The sequence below is a fragment of the Megalops cyprinoides genome, chromosome 4, assembly GCF_013368585.1.
Source record: "Megalops cyprinoides isolate fMegCyp1 chromosome 4, fMegCyp1.pri, whole genome shotgun sequence".
In the NCBI taxonomy this organism is placed as follows: Eukaryota; Metazoa; Chordata; class Actinopteri; order Elopiformes; family Megalopidae; genus Megalops; species Megalops cyprinoides.
In genome coordinates this window covers 20,954,632-20,976,398 of record NC_050586.1, presented here as the reverse complement: position 1 = coordinate 20,976,398, position 21,767 = coordinate 20,954,632, and the positions used below count along the sequence as shown (strand labels likewise).

The following is a 21,767-nucleotide window of genomic DNA, read 5'->3' as shown; positions in this document are numbered from 1 at the left end:
CACGAACTAACTAAGGAAAGATCTAATTTAATACTAAAACGCGTAAAAATGGATGGTTTGTCCCTAGCCGGGCTTCGTCGTAGGTTTTACGTGGCAGTGTCGGACAAGCCAGCCTAGGTAGCGCATTAGCGCAAGCGCAACCTCCGCAAGTCGGCGCTCACACTCAGAGGAGATTCCTGGGAGCCGAGTGTGTGTTTCTGCAGTCCCGTGTTTGTCTAACATTAGTAGCTAGCTAGTTATACGACAAATTAAGTAATAATGTTTACACTTTCGGAGCTCATGTTCCTTCTAGCAGTCTTCTCTGCCACTGCGTCTGGCTACTTCGTTAGCATAGACGCTCATGCCGAGGAGTGCTTCTTTGAACGGGTCAACTCAGGCACCAAGATGGGCCTCATGTTTGAGGTTGCCGAGGGAGGCTTCCTTGACATCGATGTGGAGGTAAGGCCTCGGAGTTTTGACAGATCAGCACGGCAGTAACGTTAGCGAGTTAGCTAGCTAGTTACCTAGCCAGCTGTTGTGGCAGTTCCGCACACGATGAATGCAGAATGCAGAAGACAAGAGCCGCCTAGCTATCTGAGTAGCTCTATCTGAACTTGTAATGCAGATAATTACTCTTGTGATATGTCTATAATTAGTTCGTATGTATTGTAACGTATACTGTTGCATGTTATGTGTGGCTTTCTAACTAGGATCCATCCATGGTTACCTTTGAAAAGATTGTCCTGATTCCAACATCTAACATAGGTAGCTACTTGGTTAGCTCCTCTGCTGTCAAGTATGTTAACTAGCTAGCTAACTCTAGCTAGATTGACGATATTGACGTAGGGCGAATGTAACAGTTATCCATTGGGGGAAATGTTTTTATTGACTTAAGGTTCACCTTAGTTGGCTTGCAAAAACCGGCTTGGGTTGGGTTTACGTCAGCAAACTTCACAAACAAATTCGCTGGTTATGTAGAAAAGTAGTTGGCAAGGTAGCGAGTTATTTAGCAGATCAATTAATTCGGCGAACAGCTGTCGAGATTTTACTTAATCAGACTGCTGGTTACTGAGTTTATGAACGTGCACACGCTCTATTTTCTAGCTGGCTAACTGCTGTGGTACAAGGTCGTTAGGATAGACGGGTAGCTGCTTAGCCAGCCGCAGTTGTCGTTGGTTGATAGCAAGCGTGCTAACTGGGTAATCAGTTGCAAATGGCAGATAGCAATTCATGCTAGTAGTGGCACTTCAAAGATAGCTGCAGCTGTTGTGATCAGTGCTGTCTTTATTATCACTGCAAAACCTTTGTTCATCTAAAAGAGTATTGTGTAATAGTGTAGTCTAGTTAGGTGTGGGTGTTTGTGTGTGTGTGTGTGTTGTTGGCATATGTGTAAATTGTGCTTTTGGTGACATTTAAATATCTTGTGTAGCATATGGACACATATTATGTTTAATAAAATGGCCTAAAGGCTCTTGGAGGCGTAATGTATTGAAACTAAGAGATGCAGTTTTGAAAAGTCCAGTTGTTCACCAGAAACTATGGCCAAAAAGAGTAAGTTAAAGTCTATAATGTGCATATTGCACAGTTAATGCCTAGAGTTATAAACTTGAAAGTTTCAATAGTTGAAGCCTTATTCGCTCAGACTTGTCTGGAAGAGGGAAATGTCAGAACAGGCAGTATTAATACTTTAAGCAAGAACTGTCAGATTTTTAAATACAGTCCAGTGGCGTTACATGTCTCTGCTGCAGTTTCCAAATTCTTGGATACTGAAACATGTGGGTGGGGGTGTATTATGATTTGTTAGCTAGAAGAAAAGTAGCATTTGATGGAGCACAAGAAGGAATTTCTCCCTCCATTGCAGATTACAGGACCTGATGGAACACAGATATATAAAGGAGACAGAGAGTCCAGTGGAAAGTATTCTGTTGCTGCTCACATGGATGGAACCTACAAGTTCTGCTTCAGCAACAAGATGTCCACGATGACTCCCAAGATCGTCATGTTCACCATTGACATCGGAGAGGCCCCCAAGGGAGACGGCATGGAAACAGAAGGTGGGCTCAGTGGTTTCGAGGGAGCATTAGTGCAGAGTGCTTTCATCCACCTTTTACACATTTCACATGGTTCATTTTCAGCCTCCAAATGGGAATGGTAAGAGGCGATGAGCAGGTCAGACTTTCAGAATTTTATTTGCTGTGGGGCCATTTGAACCAAATTGCCACAGGGTAATTTACAGAGATAATGAACATTGCTTTGTCTCTCTGCCAGTCTAATTTTACATTCCATTGGTCTTGAAAGTGTTCTGTATTTTATTCTTAGCATCTTTTAGAAACTGTTGAAATGCCCATCAGTGTGGATATATGACTCTGAAGTGATTAAGTGGTACGCGTTGGTCTTTTAATGCTTCATTTCTAAAATTTCTTTTCCTCCTAAGTGTCAATGCTGTCTGTAGTTACCGCCAAGGTAAACTGATGGTCATATCACTGCTTTGCCAATCCATGCTCATTTTATTATCTTTGTATCCAAGTCAGCCTCTAATGGTTGATTGTTTCTACTACATTTTTAATTTTCTCTCTTTGTGTTTTCCCCATTGGTTACATGGAGTCTGTCATTTCTTTCATCTTGTTTATCCCATGTCTTTCCCTTCTCAGGTGATAGCGAATCTTGGGATGGTAGGTCAAATTCTGCATGGGAAAATCTGGTCAACAGTTGCCTTATGCTCTAAGGCCTTGTGCAGCATTCAGATTTAACCCTTGCTCCAATGAAATCCTAATGGGTTTGTCAGCAGAATTGCCGTAACATTTTTGCCTGTGCGCCTGGTTGTGAAGTTTGGATGTTTTACAGACACTTACACGTTGCCTGGTTACAAAGTGCAAATACAGGTGTTGAATACCATGTGGAAATAATGCAGTCAGTGTCATAAAAGCATTGTCATTTACTGGATTAAACTGATTGCTTTGTTTCTTATGACAATGCTTTTGTCATATGTTAAGAATAATAAGAGAAATTTAATTTGCGTGAAGCGGTTCGTCACTTAAAAAAGCTTAATGAAACAATTTGTTGGAAGAACTTTGTGTGCTGCATTTGTAGGTTATTTATACAGCTACCTTGGTTTCATTACAGTTAACAAACTATGACATAAAGGTTTTGTTGTTGTGTTTAGGGGCACAGGCAAGATATATAGCTGCCCCTGCAACAAGTAGACCATGTACACGTAGGAAATTCTTAACATGACTTGCCAGTTGCTTTTGAGTTGCTTTTGTTTGAATGTTTAAGTGATTGATGAATTTTTAGAAGAATGTACCATACCTTGCTTGACAGTGTTTTACTTTTCAGCTTGGTATGCTGTCAGTGTGCCTGGTGTGGGCGGGGGGGGGGGGGGGTTGCTGGTAATGGTTGGCCCTTAAATCTGAGATGTGGTTTCCTTGCCCTGCTGTGTGTGTTTCAGCCCACCAGAACAAGCTGGAGGAGATGATCAATGAGCTAGCGGTGGCCATGACGGCGGTTAAGCACGAACAGGAGTACATGGAGGTCCGAGAGAGGATACACAGAGCGAGTAAGCCCTTCCCCATCACAGAGCTTCCACAGACAAAAGGTTTTATCCCTTGAAATTACTGACAGGTTTTAAAATGATGCATCATAACTACATTGTATCCATGTTTTGTAAACTGGCAAATTAAAATTTCAGGACCCACATGACTAATAGGATCTGGAGTTACATAGAAACGTTTTTCTAGATTGTGACTACTTAAAAGTTCTACTTAGCATTCAAGTGACAAAGAATTTGAAAAATATTTTGGATTTATTTAAGCAGGCAATTTCACATACTGTAGTTTAAAGTTTAAAACATGACATGACTCAATTGGAGTGGAAATATGGAAAAAGGTGAATTTTTTAAGATCGACAAACACTAATGCGTGGAAAGTGATTAGAATCAACATAAAATAATCATAATTTACTTTTTCAGACCAGCCTTACTGCCAAGTGTAAACTTGATTTGATATGGCATTGCTTAATATCACCATTGTGCACGGTTTCTTTTTTTTTTTTTTCTTCAAATGCTCATTTGCAGGAAGATATCCCATTTCTGTCTCCCCCAGAGTTCTCATTGCCTTACTGTACCAAATAATATTTAATTGTCCACACTTTCTTTGCTTGAGGTACATAACATACTATACAAATGAGAGTTCTCTGCCCCCTACTCCTTTGAGAGAGAGAGAGAGAATGATTCAAAATGTAGTGGACATGTAGGTTATGAAGGAAGGGAGGCAGATGGGGATATAGCCAGTAGGTAATCAGAGACAGGTGTGTAGCTAGTTAGGAAAGATAGATATTGAATTTCACAGACATTAGGTCAGTGGTTACACTGCACAGCACAGCATTCTTTAATAACGAATTACTGTTCATAACATATTTTTCGTGTCTGTCCAAATCCCCCAGGTTTTTTTCATTCTAGGTTCCAAGCAATCAAGGGCAGAAGTCAGGTGGTCAGTGTGTTCTCACTAGCATCTAGTGGCTATGCTGTGAAAAGAACTATGCATCTGTATATGAAAACTGTGTATAGCGGTGGTTTAGTATTTTTGTGAGATCAAAACACTCCAAACTTATTTGAAAAGGGATTTTGAGTATGGAATATTAGATTGTCATTGATTTGGTGTGGCATTTTATGTGTAAACATGCCATAAAACAAAAGTCCAGGCAATTTTCTGGTGATTCCTGGTAAAAGTCATTTTTTCTTTCTCTTTCAGTCAACGACAACACAAACAGCAGAGTGGTCCTGTGGTCTTTCTTTGAGGCACTGGTTCTGGTTGCCATGACCCTGGGACAGATTTATTACCTGAAGAGGTTCTTTGAAGTGCGGAGAGTTGTCTAAAACAATTTATGAATCTTTTTTACAAAGCATTTCATCTCTCACCGGAAACATTATATGTGCTATTTACATCAAGATTGGAAATGATCTCACTACACCTCTGAAAAGCCTTTAAATACATATTCTATTTCTCGAAAGCCTTTCGATATACTTTCAGTTTCTTTCTTTTGGTTGCTGAGGTCCCTCTTTGTTTTCCAGTTTCATTTGTACTTTCTTCTTCGGCTTAGTTGATGGTACCATTGTACGGTTTTTGATCACTTGCCTTTTTAGTTCTTCAAATTAAGGTTTTGGTAACCTTCACCAATGAGATTCCCCTCCTGATGCCATGGAGGACGTTTTTAATTTATTTTGACTTAATCCTGGCAGCTTTTGAGTTCATTTGAAACCGCTGGGAAAACAAACTTGTAACAATGACATGAACTTTCTTCCTGCAGTATTTGCGAATGGCATGCAGCAGTTGCAGTCACACTGGAGAGATGCAAAGCTAGCTCTGGCATTTGTGGGCTGGGTGATTTGAACTGATGCAAATTACATCACAAGTCTACATTCATTTGATGGTTGGGAGAAAAGGTTGTCATTGTGCTTGATGCTTGTGTAACATTATTCTTGACATATGGGAAGGTTTTCGGAACAACTTGGGCGGTGCCAAGACACACCCGAACATTCTGATTGGCCATGCCTGTATCAAGTGACCTCCTGGGAAAGAAGCAGAGCTGTACAGACTGCCACCCTATGAGTTCTACAACTCGCAGCTTTTATGGAGGAGTACAAGGAAAGTTGGTTGTTTTTATCATTCAAGGCACATACTATATGCATCTGAGAATGTTTTGTGTATGGGACGGGATGTTTTTCTCCCAGTTTGTTCCCAATGGGATAAAAGAAAAGTTTAATGGTGTGTGTGTGTGGATCAAGACAATGTTGTGAGTGGTGTAACTTTTTGGTCTAATAAGAAAAACATTTATCAAATGACAACACCATTTTTTACAGTTAATTCCTGGTTGGTTAAGGAAGGTTTGATTAATTTTTGGAATGGGTATCTGTGGTTAGTAAATGAGTGGGTTGACTACTAAATAATACAACAAATTTTGTGCAACAGAAGACAACTTGGACAAAACTGTAAAGATGTAAAGTTAATGCTGTGTGTAAAATATGACCCAGGTTTGATAAAAAATAAAGACATTGTTTAAAACTTTTTTTTCTTTTGCTTGATTCAAAAATCATGCTACCCACAATTTATGAAATGGGAATATGGCATGTAAAGTGCTTTTAAATTTTATTAATTGAATTACCAAATTCATAGCCAACTGTGGACTTGAAATGACTGAATTTGCATTTGCGGTGCTATATTTGAAACATTAATACAGTGGTTGCTCTCATTATATTGTCAATATATGCTCATCATATATTATCAAATATGACTTGACAGCCTTCTAATGTTACGCTGTTCAGTAGTTAAAAGTTAACTCACCGTTGTGTAGAAGTGGTCTCAGGGCAAAAATATATTACCATTACCCTTTGTAGTCTACCACAAATATCCATTGAACATCCTTACTAAATGCATATCATAGATACATAATCATTATATTTGGTGTACTTAGGCCATAAACTCCATAACCTCCACCACAGCATTGAACAATACAACTGTGACTGACAATCTGGTCACATAATTATAGACAATAAAGAACATATGCTAGCTTTGGAAACATACTGTGATTTAGGTGAAAAGTATGACAAGAACCAAGGACCTAACAAGACAATTAGAATCAACAGAGGTTTAAAAGTCAAGGTGTTCTCTACAGTACATACTCTTCACCTCAGCATCCCTGATTCCCTGATCCCAGACAACGTGTGTGTCAAAAATGGCTTCAATTTCAATCAATTCATGTGTCAATCAATCAATGCAATGTGTCCAAAAACAAAAAACAAATCCAGTTTGTGGTTAGGGACATCATTTGGACCTCCTATATGTTTATTCACAACTGTGATCAAATAGTAAAGAAATGCAATGTATAACAGAAATACAGGATATTTTTCCTACTTAATTTGTAATGTTGTGCTTTAATCTTAATACCATTACACAGAGCAGTCATATTGTTCACAAATAATGAATTTTATTCCAGAAAATTCACGAGTCACTTTTGTTCACTCCCGTGTCATTGGTATTTTGTTATTCCTCATCTGAATAATAAACTTTATTTAATAGTGGGCTTTTCTGTTCAAATACAACTTAGGACACTGCTGTTGCACACTGTTTTACCGTAACCTTAATTGATTCAGTGAAATATACAGCTATATAAATCAATAATGTGTAAAGTATTTAAGGCATGGGTGTTGGTTTGAATTAACATAATACCAATAAATATGTGCATTGATTCTACTCATCAAGACAGCAATTGACATAATTCACCATCGACTACAGCATCTTAGGCTTGAAGAATTGGGTTTTCCCGGACCATCCAGCAAAACCATATATAACTGCAGTAAGTGAAAAACAATTTAAGAAAACTACAAATAAAAGTGGTAAGTATACACAAATTTTAATTGAAATTAGTCAGTTGCGTTATTTGTCGTGGAATTCTTTTGTTGGGTAGTGACCTGCATGTAATTTGCTGAACTCGTTTCAAATCTCACCATGTAATCCTTTTCTTCCAAAATCTATCTATTTTTTGATCCATGCTTTGTAAAGGAATGTGGCACCAAGTTGCAATTTTGGATAGTCTGCGTGTGTGAGAAAAAACGCACACGTTGACTTCTGCGGCCAGTATGAAATTCTGGGAACGGGGTTAATTCATTCACATTGGCTTCTGAAACTGAATCGTCTCCGCTAGATGGCGTACGTTGGCGAGACAGCATAAGATGTCATTTCAATGCGACAACATAAGCAACCCCCCCCCCCCCCCCCCCCCCCACCCTTTTTTTTTCTGCGCATGTGCTACGGGTCCACGCGTTCTACGTAATATCACATAATACATTAGTAGTGGGGAAGCTTGTGGGTTCTCCGAATGCGGAGTTGACATGGCGTCAGGTAAGTCACTATAGCTAGTAGATTACTACTTATCCTCGGTTTTATATCTGCTATAATGAAGATGATCTATTTACAACCATAACTATAAATATAGTTTGCGATAAGTGTACGTGTGTATGCGCGAAAAGATGCTCGAAGTTTGGTAGCTAGGCTAGTTAGGTAGATATTAGCTGCTGCTGACAGCTATCTTAGAATTTTAACTAACTTGCTGATGTTAGCTGAAGTTGAATCCACACAACAATAAAGCACTTTGACGACGTATTTGGTTTTGGTTTGCAGATGATGAGCTCAGCCTCCTGGTTATTGTGTTGGATGTTAATCCCATATGGTGGGGTCAGCAAGCACAGAGGGAACCAGAGGTAAGGTAGCCAGTCAGTTTTTTAGATTGCTGGGTAGGTAGCTATAATCGGCTGCTATATTTTCCTCAGATCCTACTTTTTATGTTACGCATTTAACAATGGAGCTTCCGTGAAATGTAAACCTTGGTGTTATGGTCGGCAGTACAATGACCTACTCATTTTGCTTACGTTCAACAATATTTGCGCTAAAACCATTGGATGTTGTTAGCTGGTAACTAACAGCTGTGATAGATTAGTTAAATGATCAAAGGCTGCCAAACTGTATTATGAAATAGCATTCACACCGATTTAGAATGATCACATCACTTTTGTACACACTGACGTTTCTCCTTTTCCATCTGACCAGTTCACCTTGTCCAAATGTGTGGATGCTGTAATGGTACTGGGGAATTCTCACCTGGTCATGAATAGGACTAACAAGTTGGCCATTATTGCTAGCCACTGCCAGGAGAGGTATGAAGTCCTCTAACTCAGGGGAAGATGGCTGGAAATATGTAATTTTTTTTCTCATGGCAGTTAAGTCCTCCCCTCTCATTCTCACTCTCTGCTGTCATGCAGCCATTTTCTGTACCCCAATAAACACTGGAATTCTGGGGACGCCTCTAGTGATGATTCAACATCACCCAGCGGCGATGGCAAGTACGAGCTACTGTCAGTCGCTAATGACCTCATTGCTGAAGAGATCAGGAGTCTCATGGCTAGAAGTGAGTCCACTTTTCTGCCTTTTGGGAAAGAAAATGAATGTCGTTGTCTCACTCTCAATGTACTGTACCCTCAGTGGTCACCAGTGTCTCTTAATTTTGCAGCTGAGGTGAGGGGACATCAGACAGACACCCTACTAGCCGGATCCCTTGCCAAAGCACTCTGCTGTATCCTTCCTTACAAAAGCTTCACCATCAAAAACTATTATCTACCCTTTACTCTCAAATTACTCAAACTACTCTGCTGATGCTAGTTGGGAAAAGTAGTAAATAATAGCAGCTGCTCTATAATGTGTGACTTTTTACTGTAAACACATTGTAACTTTAATGATTTTCCTGTTATGAGGACTATCCATACTCATCTGAAAGTGCATGGATATACGTATTCCAGCAACCATTGTCTCTAACTTTTAATATACAGATATTCATCGAGTGACAAAAGAACTTGAAGGTATTTGGGTTCTTGTAATTATTCATCATCTAAGTGCAAAAGAATCCTTTGTGCTGAGAATATTTCTAGAAGCTATAATACTTGAATACTATCTTCTGTCAACTCAGAACACCTTGTTTTTTCTTTCCAATCCAGCTGGGCAAGAAATGAAATCAAGGATATTGGTAAGATTTTCCTGAAGTCTGTGTCTGATGTTATTTATATGGTATGTAATTATTATAACACCGGTGTTTGTTATTTCATGGAACAGGTTATAAAAGCTGCAGAAGACTGTGCTTTGCAGTACATGAATTTCATGAACGTGATCTTTGCTGCTCAAAAACACGTAAGCATGGTTCACTGCATTAACATTTAGCAGTTTGATCATTTATTTCAGTTTTTAGATAGGGCTATGATTAAGTGGACTGTGTTCCTCTCTTTTAGAATGTCCTGATTGATGCTTGTGTATTGGACTCTGACTCCGGTCTTCTGCAGCAGGTGTGCCTCAGAGAACTATCAGTGGTTTGCCAAACCAGACTGTTCAGAATGCACTATGTAGCAGTTTAATCACAATGATACATATATGTTTCCCAGTCTCTAACATTTTAATTCTCTTTCCAACATTTATGTTACAATAAATGGTCATGTGGGCTTGTTGTGGAGCCATGGACCCGTCATTTAACCTCTTTTGGAAGATGAGAAACTATTGGCAGACTTAAGGAGGTTAACTTCCAATGTTCTGTTATTGTTTTGCTAGGCTTGTGATATAACAGGGGGTTTGTATCTAAGGATACCACAGAAGATTGCTTTGGTGCAGTATCTGCTGGTAAGTATGGTAAACCTGAGTTTAATTTTAGTAAAGTTTTGGGGTCCTTCATGGAAATGTTGACCTTTGGTCCTTCATTTCTCTTTGCTGTTGTTGACTTCCTGTGTGTCCTGTGCAGTGGGTGTTCCTCCCAGACGCTGACCAGCGATCCCAGTTGGTCTTGCCACCTCCAGTACATGTGGACTACAGGGCAGCCTGTTTCTGCCACCGAAATCTCATCGAGATTGGCTACGTTTGTTCAGTCTGTTTGTCAAGTAAGTTTCAGGATGTCTTCTCTTGTCTCTTACTCGGTTATGTAACACTTTAGCGGACACTGATGTGAATTATCTGTGGTGTGCGATCAGTTATGTGACCAGTAATTTAACACAGATTGTATACCTATTGATAGTGTACCTATCAAGCTGTACAATTTTCTCATATTGATTATTTCAGTGTGTTTAGTTGGCACTACCATAGAGTGAAACATAGCAGAACAGTTTCGCTATGTAGCCAGCACCACAGCATTGCACACTTACATTTGTCAAGATTTTCCCTCCTTCCTGATGGTACAGTGATGGAAACAAAAGCTTTTGGCTATGTGCATTTAGGACTATTTATGAAGCAATTACAGTTCGTGTGTTGGTAAAAATGGTAGTTTGTAACTATAGATTTACTAGCGAGGTTAAAGCTATTGGGGTTTAGAAGCTTCAAAAAGACAGATAGGGTATTTGAAAATGACATTTCTAATCGTTTGAATGTGTCTGTTTTTTTCATGTTTCTTGCATGAAGTATTCTGTAACTTCAGCCCTATCTGCACTACATGCGAGTGAGTATCCCTTTCACTAAGCCTTTTATAAGCTGAATGTGCTGATGTTTTTTCCATTTATGAAAGATCTGCTTCACTATATTCAATGCACTTGTTTTTCTTCTAGGACTGCCTTCAAAATTCCATTGCCCCAGCTGACAAAGTCTAAAAAGAAGAAGCTTAAACCAGCAACATGAACTCCTCAATTCACATTGCAAGAGTCAGATGGAAATATCTTAACCTGCAAACTGTGTAAAGAGGGAGGTTTTTTTTTTTTTTTTTTTTTTTTTTTTTACAATCAACCGTTTGTTTCTGGACCAAGTCCTGTCTTTGCAGCAGAAGACGTATTGCATTAAATAATACAGTGTTCTCATATTTTTGTATCGTACAATTGATATGAAAGGTTTGTGAGGCCAATAATTTATATTTCAATATCCACGATGTTGTGGATTAAGTAGATCTGTTAAAATCTACAAGTTGCATGTTAACTGTTTTGATACTTTTTTTTAAAGCGGGCAGCTAAGTTTGTATAATAAAGTTGGAATGGTGATCATTAAAATAAACACATGGTGTATTTATTTGTGAAATCGGCGCAGTTTTATTAAGGATTGTATGATGACTTCTATGAACCTTTCTAGTCACTATGAACTTGCGTTATAAACAACTATATGTCTATAAACCTTGTGTTCGCTGAAACAACCAGGAAAGGGCAACGATCTTTTTTTTTGGTCTAGAGGGGTGACTTCACAGGAATGTCATCGAACTAGACCCTACAAGTTAAAGCATTTCCGGGTTAGAGAGTCAGACGTAAACATACCAGGGAAGCGGGTGAGTCTAGCACCGTAGCCTACATTGTATTTGCAAAGGTATTATCTCTACATCCCCAAATGCGGTCGTCTTGCTCTGTAGCTGGCTTTATTACTAACTATTATTGTGTGTTAATTATTTACGTGAACTTGATACAGATAGAAATGTTTCTAGCTATACAACTTATTTATAGCGTTAACCACAGCAACCTATTGACTGATTGGTGTTTAGCTTAACTGGCTAAACATCTAGCTATCCTTTGTCGGTCGCAACAGTTTATACTAGGCAGCTAGATAAGCAGTATACTTAGATAACTGCAATCTGAAAATAATGTAGCTTAAAATGGGTAACTGGGTAGTTGCTGGTGCTACTAGCCGGGTAATTTTAGAACTAGCGTCAGTTTGCTTTCGTATTGAGAGGGATTGTTAACATCAGGTTCGTAGTTACGTTCAAAGTAGTGGCTAGCTAGCAACCAAACGACAGCATGTTATGGTAACAAAGGGTAGGTAGTTTGTTGGCTAGTTTAAATCAAACGTTAGATAAGCAGCTGTGCAATAACTTGTTCTTGGCACAGCAGCGAACAAAGCTTGAACAAAGTGTCTTCGCTAGATCTAACTAGCTATTATATTAGTTTGCTGTAGAACAGGAAACGTTTATCTAGGCAATGATTTAGTACTAAAACTTCTATTCTAGCGCCGTTCTTTAAAAAGATGACATTATAAGTAGTCCGAGTTAGGAAAAAAATATGAAGTAGTGTAACCAACGATATCTAACGTTAGCTAGCTAACAAGTTGACAGGTCATTCAGTTATCACGAGGGTTAGATTACCGAGGGCTAAATGAATACGTCCTTCTCGCTAGGGGGAGACACATTGGCCTTTAACCGGTATTTGATAATAGGCGATTGCAGATATTTTCAAGGACCGCTATGGATAATCATATTGATTTGTCAAATTTTGTTTCACGTGACAGCACATTTTTTGAATGTGACCAGGGCCGTTCAAGCAATGTGTCTTGTGTTCCGGACAGGCGATAAGCATGTGGGCTCAGCAGCAGAGAGGGATCCACGTCAGCCAGGCAGAGCTCCTCTGCAAGGATGGTTGTGGTTACTATGGCAACCCTGCATGGCAGGGCTACTGTTCTAAGTGCTGGCGTGAGCGGACCCGCAACACACAAGCAGACAGGCAGGAGAATGGGTAAGGTAGACTCATCACGTAACAAAAGACTGACCCAGTTCTGTTTCTGGTTAGATTGGAGTGTTCTCAGTTCAATAAGTTTGTGTGGTAAACCTTAAACTGTCAGTGTTGTTTATCTCTGGGTGCTTGTATGACTTTTATTAAAATTCAGTCTTCACTCCCACAGTACTAGCCTCAAAAATGATGGAGGAACTTCTCTCACCTTTTCGAAATTCGAGGAGAAGAAGAACATTGAGAAGGGGCGTCGGGTCAATACAATGAGGAAGCTTCTCTGGGGTACTCCCTCCCCACCCAAACGACTAGGTTGTTCCTTTATGCTCCTACCCTATACTGGTATTAATGTACGCTAGTTTCACAGCCTGTGTTTCTACAGCCATGCACTGTCTGAATGACATCTGCTGGCAGACAATTTCTCTTTCAAGTCCGATCTGTACTTGATGCAAATCAAGGGCAGTGGGAGCCAGTAATATCAAATGGCTGCTTACTGATCAGAAGTCCCTCTTTATCCTTTACAGGGGAGTCATCAGAGGGCCAAGAAGCTGCCCTAAAGGCCTTCCAGAGCCTGGAACCTGGAGACTTCACTAGCTTCCTGAAGCTGCTCCGCAAGCCTTCCTCTCAGCGCCTGCAATCACGCTGCACTGCCTTCCTTAACACCATGGAGGCCTATCACGTAAAGCCCTTCTTCACAATACTTTGAGGCTACATAACAGTTTGCTGTTTCTCAAGTCATTACCCTCTGCTGAACACACAAAATTTTCCACATATGTCCCTCAACATATTTTTATATTCCACATTCTTTCAGTGTGAAATAATGAAATATCTGTTATGCAGCTGAGCATGTTCCAGCGCTCTTGCCCTAACACGTTTTCCTACTACTCTAGTTCTGAGAGAGCTCACTAATTCTCTAATAAGGTCTAAGCCCCTATTGAGCTCCTGTTCCTATCTTTGCAGGACTTGCCAGTGCAGAAGCAGTCTGACCTCGTGCATGATTTCTACCAGAATGTCGCTACACATTTCAATAGTGAGTATTGGGATTTGATATGGGGTTTGGTCAAATATTTTACTTATATATTACTTTAATATATAAATATATTTAATTGAACCCAAATTGTGTATCCACAAGCACTGAATAACGCCCCACTTTTTCCCCCTTAATAAAAAATGACTCATTGTAAAGAGAGGCACTTTCGCAATATCCAGGAATCTTATTTGTGCAGGGGCCTTAGGCTCAACCTGATGAATATTATAAATGGAAACTTATTGGAAAATATTTTAGATTAACAATTGTTTTGAATTAACAAGCAATCAAATACTGTCTTTTTCTACATATGTGAGTTTGTATTTGTAGACTGTATGTTACTATATCAATAACTGCATTTCTGTCAATCTGTAGCAGTAGATAAGCCATCTTTGAGACATGTCAGACCCCACTCACAGCAAATTGATCCAGGTCTGTACTCTTGTGGCTTACTGCACATATGCTAGTAAGTGTGCCCTTAGAGCCAGATAGTGCCTTTTTCGGTGCTTACTCCCAACTAGGACCTGCCTTGTTCAAATGCTATTGATAATATTTGAACCTTTAGAAAATGTTTTTTTTTGCAATCTTTAGAGCTTGAGCTTATGCTTATGTTCTGGACAGGTCTATCAGAGGAGCAGACAACACAAATGATGGAGCACATTGAGAAGTTGATCATGACCCGGCTGCACAAGTGGGTGTTCTGCCATGACAGCTGCGATGACGAGCAGAAGGACCTTGCCCTGCAGAGGAGGATAAGGTAAGAGCTGGGGTGGATGGCGACCTGGTCCATCTCCACTGCTGGGCCCGTCACTTTGTCCGAGAGGGTCACGACCCACATCCCCATGCAGCAGATCCTGCTCCCTGCTCAGAATGGAGTGGTGATTCATTCTTTCCACAGATGTGATAATGGGAATTGTTGATAAAACGGTCACTTTTAATGAGGAAGATCATTCAAAGTGACAACAGTGGGAAGATTTCAATTAAATGAAGAGGTAATCATTTATTTGCTCCTGGGTCTGTGGTGCCATGGACACAGGGTAGCATGAGTCATTACCCTGAGGAATGATAGGTTAAGATCCTTATCTGTGAAAACATCCTGCTTTAAGAATGCACATGAATCATTGATAATAACAGTACAACTGTGTTAACTTTTGACTTCGGCAGGGCACTTAAATGGGTCACCCCTCAGATGCTGCGTGTTCCCTTCCCTGAGGAGAGGTCTGACGGCAGTGACCCCTTTCTGCCAGCTATTACAGGTGACTGTTTTGGGTGATCAGTGGGAGGGAGGGTTTTGTCTGTCTGGATTTCAGGAAAGACTCTGCTTTAGCTGGTAGTGGTAACCTTCAGTAACATAGTGATGTCTAACACATGAAAAAATATGAATGCAAAATTATTTCCACTGTGGGCCAGTCAAATCTCAGATAACTTGAATTTTTTCCTCTCCGCTTCCCTTCTCTAGCAATCATTGAGATGGATGCCAAGAGAGCCCCTCAGGACAAGCTGAGCTGTGTGTCTAAGTGCAGCCAGAACGTGTTCCAGGCACTGGCCTCGTCAAGCTGTGAGCCAGCAAATGCTGATGACTTCTTGTCAGCCCTAGTGTATGTGGTACTTAAGGCCAACCCTCCCCGGCTTTACTCCAACATGCAGTACATCATCCGCTTTGGCCTGCCACACAGCCTGATGGCTGGGGAGAGCGGCTACTACTTCACCAACCTGGTGGGTACAGGCACCAAACTGGAGGAAATTTAAATTGTTTCGTATAAATCCCTCAAATCCAGACTGGACTGATATTCCCCAATAGAAGTATAGAATATAATATCGACTCATTATACTCAAGTAGGTAAAAAATGGGTTTTGGGGTTATTTGTATGCTGAGAGAGATGTTCAGCTGGGCTCCACTGAAATATAAGTAACAAAATGAAGGTTCAACACATTCAAGGCAGCATTAGACACATCTTCTGTTGTCTGGGCACAATGGTTATGGCAAGTATGTGGTCCATTGACTTATTTTACAGGCAAATATCAACTTTATTCTTAAAAACCTGGGTCTTGGGAGATGCTGACTATGTATTTGTGCATCAAGCTACTGTTGGCCCATGAATTCATCTTCTCTCTCTTCAGTCCTGTGCTGTGGCCTTCATCGAGAAGCTGGATGGGCCAGCCCTTAATCTGAGCCCAGCAGAGTTTGAGGCGTACATGCAGGGCCGGCGGACTATCCCCAGCAGCCCGCAGGTGGGCAGCGAGGGGAAACGCAAGGCCATGGAAACAAGGGAGCAGCTGGAGGAGCTGGGGAGCAGACAGGAGAAAGTTGCCCAAGGTGTCCAAGCCTTGCAGGAGCAGCTGCAGCAGTGGGTACAGTCTGTGCAGGCACAAGTGGATGAGATCACAACCCTGTCAGTGTCAATGCAGACGGAAGCAGTCGCAGCCCAGTCACCACCTGCGCAGGTGGATGAGTTCACTGCCCGGTCTGTGCCAGCACAAGCGGATGAGGTCACTGCTCAGTCTGTCCCAGCGCGACTAGATGAGGTCACAGCCCAGTTAGTGTCTACGCATCTAAATGAGGTCCCTGCCCAGTCAGTGATGACCCAAGTGGATGAGGTCACCGACCATTGAATGCAGGCCCAGGTGCATGATGTAGCTGTTTAGGCATCCAAGTATATGAAACCATTACCACTGGGAATTGCATCACCATCGGTGCTCTTATTGGGCATGTAATGACCTCATGGAGAGGGTGCTGACACTGTGCATTATCTTCACCAGCCTTCTCTTCTGGTACAATTTGACCACCTATGCAAGACAACAGCCAACAATATTCTGTAGTGCCATAGCCATACACCACACTTCAAGATACCAGCAGTCTCTTGTCCCAAAGCTGTTGCCTTTCTCTGAAGTGTTACTGTCATGTGTATGAGAGGCCAGTTGGTGTTGCCTTCTGTTTACATTCATGCCTTTGTGCAGGTAAAATTCTCTCAGCTAATAAATTATTTGTTATGGTATGTGGTTGACACCCACTCAAAGTAAGGATTTAAGGTCATCAACAATCATACTGGCATTTAGAGCTGAAGAAAATAAACATACTGTCTTGTACAGAAGCCTCTTCCTTGCACTTTGTAAACCAGGTGTGGGTTATCCATACCCCGAGTGCTGAAAACCATTCTGGTTTTTGGTCCTTACAAATCTTTAATAAAATATGTGGATTAAATGTTAGGATATGTAAATGCAGGTCACCATGTGCTCCTTATGTTTAGTGTTTTACTGTTTAGAGACACCAAGAAAATCAGCAGTACTGTAGCACTTGAGGAACAGGGTACATTGCCCTGTTAATGATGGTTAGTACACAGGTACTGAGGAGAGGGTCCAATAAATTATTAATGGTTACCACTTTTATGTGTACTTTGTAAGGCAATGATGTCTGAGGTTTTTGAAGCTATTTTGTCTCTTTTTATTTGTCTGTTCAGATTCCTTGTGTCTTGAATACAAAAGTGCCTAAACATTTAAACCTGTAAAGTTTTAACACCTTTTCAAAGGATCCTTCTGACCAGCTAAAGGTTCAGTAACTCACTAATGAAGCCGTCATGTGGAACTCCAGATTACAGTGTTACCCTCAAACTGAATGTTAGTGACCTACCAATGGATTTTTTTCCTTTTGCAATATATGTGTGAATTTTTGCAGTCAGACCGTTATCATGAAGAATTGCAGCACAACGCTGCCTTTGTATTGAGGATCTGCTTATATATTCATAAGAATTATTATTAATTTAAGGTGGAAGTACTTCTCTTTTGATACTCCTCAGTATCACTAATACTGACTGGAGGGGGGAGGAATAAGTAGATTTTTCTGTGTGTAGTTGACAGACATTTGTGAGAAGGCCTTATTGTTTACCTGTTTTAAATGAAGTTCCCAAAGACAATGAAGATTTGATGTAATAGTTTATATATATATATATATATATATATATATATATATATATATATATATATATATATATATATATGTGTATTAAAATTAATTGAATAACTTGTCATTGTGTGGTTGAAATGTTTATTTAAATTGTGTTACCATTTGTATGTCTTAAATTGCAGTCTTAGGTGAGACACTCATGTCTGCCTCTGTATTTCAAAACAGTTCTCATCCATACATACTGTCTTTTTCATTGATAAACCTGTTTAAAGCTCCATGAATACCGAAGTACAAAAAGTAAAACATTGCAGGCAGGTCTATCTCTATTTAATGGGTGGTGATAGCCGTTTCATTTTGGGACCAGCAAAGGAAGACCGTAGGTGACTACGTTCCGTCCGTCGCGTTAGAATGAACATATTGACGCTTTTGATGATCCGTAGTTGTAGTTTACCAAACTTCCGGGGAGCGAGAGGCCATGAAGATGACAGAGGAAAACAACAATCCAAACTCCACAATATCAATTGAAGATGTTCAAAATCTTGTCAAAAAGAAAGATCAAATAGAAGAACAAATTAAAGCCTATTACGATATGCTTGAAGATGTAAGTCAATATTGTAAACCTTCTTTGCTATTTGGACAATGACTCCGACACGGCGTTGCGTATTGATGCGCTTGCTAGCGAGCTAGCCCTGGTTGTGGATAGCTAGAAACCCAGTCAGAAGGGTTATCTACGTCTCTTAAATAACTGTTGTATTTGAAGTGGTGAGTGGATGTATTTTAACAACAGTGTATAGCATTTCCTGTGATGTAAAAATCGATATGTTGCTCACCGTGGCCGCCTCGCTACTAGCAAGTTAGCAAGTCACTGAAAATGGCCCGATGCCGCTTCGAACTATTTCGTCGATGCTTTACTTTATGACATCGGTATTGCGCTTTATTTGGGGGTATTTTTCGCAGTTGATAATAATGTGCGCAGTTTGATAGTACACTTGCCTTAGAGGCAAGATGCAGTTATGTATCTGATGGTGTGCGTATGGATTTGTTATGAAATGACGCTGACGAACTGAATTAAATGTTTATTTTGCTTATTTTAACAGCAAGGTGTCGGAATGGAAAGTCCTTTGGTTGACAGAGAAGGTTATCCTCGTGCAGATGTTGATGTGTACCAGGTTCGAACGGCAAGGCACAGTATCTCTTGTAAGAAGAGTTTTCTACACTGTATGTTTAGAAAGACCCATAGTCTGTTACAGATCAGCCTGTTGTACATTCATTTTATATGACTGTTTGTAATCCACATTTGGGACTACCCAACAATCCTAAAATTCAGATTTAATCACTAAGCACTTTATGGCACAACCCACCTGTGCAGTGTTGAGTATACAATGTAAGTACGTAGGTCTGTAAGTTTGATTCTATATGGTTAGTCCTGTTCATTACACCCACTCAGTGTATGGATTTAATTGTGCCTTCTGTGTGTGTGGTCAGGTTTGCAGAATGACCACAAAGCCATAATGGTCGAAATCGAGGAAGCGCTTCACAAGCTACATGCTGCAGAGAAAGCCAAGCGGGAACGGGACCAGGTGGAGGCCCAGGCAGAGGCTATGGAGCAGGAAGTCAGTCTGCCTCCTCCCTTTGCCAGGGTGGACACTGTCACACAGGGCTCCCCTGCTAGCCAGTCTGTGAGTCTGCATCCCTCCCTCATCTCTCAACCCCTTCTTAGCTTGGCTGTCAGGGATAACATTAATATTGGCTATTAATATGCACAGTAGATGAATAAAATAATGATAGTTGTGTTGTTTTTGCGAATAATTACCTCATTTTTGTATTAATTACAGTGGCTGTGGTTAATTTTTTATGAGCATAGGACAGCTTTGCCTATGACCTTTAGTTTGTGAATTCAATGAACTTCATTAACTCCAGAATTGTGGCCACTTAAATAGTAAAAATGTATTCTAGTGGCGTTATTTGTGATCATTTACCGTGTGGTAATTTGTGCTGGTTCTTTCCCACAGGGTCTACGAGTTGGTGATGAAATAATTGAGTTTGGCTCTGTCAACACAGGGAACTTCCAGAGCCTTCAGAATATTGCATCCGTGGTACAGCACAGTGAAGGGGTAGGTTCAAACATGCACAACCAGTACAGTCAGTTCTTGGAAAGATAAGCAACCATTATTCAGAGGTTGGAGAAACAAGGAACAGCACAGATAAAGTACATTAATAAAGAAACAGAAATGATTAAATCTAAACATTCTCTAGTCCTTCAAAACTACGTAGAGTGACATTTAGAAATAATTCTAATACTAATTTTCAATATATTTATTCCAGTGATGAATAATGATTCAAAAATTGGCTTAAAGGAGGGTCTGTAGAAGTGTTTAACTATATTATCTCTGCTCCAGAAACCCTTGAGTATAACAGTGATTCGCAGTGGTCAGAAAGTCCACCTGGGCCTGACCCCACAGCGATGGTCAGGAAGAGGTCTGCTGGGGTGAGTGTTTCACAACTTGTGTCACACATTTTAACAAAAAGAAAAATGATCATCTTTGTCAAGGGGCGTATTAATGGGGTGTCCTGAAACCCCTGTTTTGTTGACCTCAATTTTGACATCATGGACAACACGGTCATCATCTTGAATTTTTTTCATTTTCAGTTCTTTACTGCAAGAGACAGCAGAAAATCTCTTTACTTGTACTTTATTATTTTACAGTTGACACTTTCATTTTCCAAAAATGAAATTCTTGGGCCTATTCAGGACACCTGTTATTCATTCTGTGTATTTAAGAGAACTAGAAAGATCCTCATATTTATATCGCCATTGCCTGCAGCTGCAACATTGTGCCTCTTCGGAGATGACAAAGATCACATGAACAACAGGATTTGACCGAAGACCATCAGGGGAACATCTCTGGATTCTCAGCGTGACAATTATTGGGTTGCTTTTGAGGGAAAAGCTCCATCATGGAAATCTTATTGCTTTGCAATTGGATTATGATGTATTGCACTACACTTTGTTTAAAGTGCTTACCTTGTGTAAGATGCTGGTATTCTGATGTGCCACTTGTCACTCGAGGATAATGGTGTGACAAATGAAATGTTTTGGGTGATATAAAAAAACAGGTTTGGTGTTCTACTCTGAAGGCTCATGCCAAGCTTGTACAGAAGAGTAAACTCTATTGGCAAAATAAATCAAATAAATTTCACCTCTAAAATGTCATCGCTAAAATGTCTTTTTTCATCCTTAATATTTATCGGAACAAAGTCAAATGAGGCTGGAACATTGGAGCAATGTAACCTTTCTGAACATGTTTGTGAATTAAACAAAAAAAAATTGAATTAAGTATTGTGGCCTGTTATGTTCACTTTTTGGAGCTAATGTGCGGAGAATGGGGAAGTTCCGTTTTGGGCAGCACTGAATTACAAGTAGTTTACAGCAAAACAAGCTTTGATTACACTTTGAACAACTTCCTGATACATGAAAATATATTGTAATTAAATTGAAACAAATTGTTAGTCTGCAATGTCATTAGAGATAACATCGAATGTGTACGACTTCCATGTGTTCATAGGAAGGCAGTGTGTGTACTTCTGCCTGCCAGAAAGTATTTATATTTATCAAAATTAAATTCTATACAACACAGTCACAATTCACATTGATAACCTCTGCCTATACATGTTTGACAGTTTGTCAGCCCAAATGTTGGTCAAAGGAATGTTGGCGAATTCACAGCAGATGCCAGGAAGTGTTTCCCATTTAATTTAGATACGCCTCATCTGTCTGAAGAAGCACAGACATGAGATCACATAATTCAGTCATTCTTTTCTCTTTGCAAAGCTCATTGAATGACGCAAACTTTTTTTCTTTCATTTGGTAA

General features: G+C 40.0%; 4 protein-coding genes across 7 annotated transcripts; all 4 read left to right on the top strand.

Moving 5' to 3' along the window:
• The first annotated feature begins 141 nt into the window (after positions 1–141).
• LOC118776600 (transmembrane emp24 domain-containing protein 2-like) lies at positions 142–6,002 on the top strand. 2 transcript variants are annotated; one of them, XM_036527042.1, is made up of 5 exons: positions 142–438; positions 1,841–2,033; positions 2,631–2,651; positions 3,428–3,535; positions 4,728–6,002. In XM_036527042.1, exons 1-5 carry the CDS (start codon positions 259–261, stop codon positions 4,850–4,852), a joined length of 627 nt encoding a protein of 208 aa, XP_036382935.1. In that variant the 5' UTR covers positions 142–258; the 3' UTR covers positions 4,853–6,002. The 2 variants fall into 2 exon arrangements, with proteins under 2 accessions (XP_036382935.1, XP_036382936.1); XM_036527043.1 differs by lacking the exon at positions 2,631–2,651.
• Positions 6,003–7,836: 1,834 nt separating this feature from the next.
• On the top strand, positions 7,837–11,487 carry gtf2h3 (general transcription factor IIH, polypeptide 3). Its single transcript, XM_036527605.1, has 13 exons — positions 7,837–7,874; positions 8,154–8,233; positions 8,580–8,686; positions 8,792–8,937; positions 9,040–9,102; positions 9,356–9,385; positions 9,521–9,549; positions 9,636–9,710; positions 9,809–9,862; positions 10,122–10,190; positions 10,309–10,444; positions 10,959–10,995; positions 11,102–11,487. Exons 1-13 carry the CDS (start codon positions 7,865–7,867, stop codon positions 11,169–11,171), a joined length of 906 nt encoding a protein of 301 aa, XP_036383498.1. The 5' UTR covers positions 7,837–7,864; the 3' UTR covers positions 11,172–11,487.
• Positions 11,488–11,746: 259 nt separating this feature from the next.
• On the top strand, positions 11,747–17,891 carry LOC118776665 (rab5 GDP/GTP exchange factor-like). Of its 3 annotated transcripts, none has more exons than XM_036527149.1 (9): positions 11,747–11,802; positions 12,810–12,976; positions 13,143–13,279; positions 13,492–13,646; positions 13,928–13,997; positions 14,616–14,751; positions 15,159–15,250; positions 15,454–15,710; positions 16,116–17,891. In XM_036527149.1, exons 2-9 carry the CDS (start codon positions 12,819–12,821, stop codon positions 16,605–16,607), a joined length of 1,497 nt encoding a protein of 498 aa, XP_036383042.1. In that variant the 5' UTR covers positions 11,747–11,802; positions 12,810–12,818; the 3' UTR covers positions 16,608–17,891. The 3 variants fall into 3 exon arrangements, with proteins under 3 accessions (XP_036383042.1, XP_036383043.1, XP_036383044.1); XM_036527150.1 differs by lacking the exon at positions 11,747–11,802 and adding an exon at positions 11,805–11,840; XM_036527151.1 differs by lacking the exon at positions 11,747–11,802 and adding an exon at positions 12,241–12,283.
• A 461-nt stretch (positions 17,892–18,352) lies between these two features.
• On the top strand, positions 18,353–21,175 carry psmd9 (proteasome 26S subunit, non-ATPase 9). The gene is made up of 6 exons (XM_036527735.1): positions 18,353–18,496; positions 18,993–19,092; positions 19,381–19,574; positions 19,908–20,009; positions 20,295–20,383; positions 20,721–21,175. Exons 1-6 carry the CDS (start codon positions 18,371–18,373, stop codon positions 20,746–20,748), a joined length of 639 nt encoding a protein of 212 aa, XP_036383628.1. The 5' UTR covers positions 18,353–18,370; the 3' UTR covers positions 20,749–21,175.
• Positions 21,176–21,767: the final 592 nt, after the last annotated feature.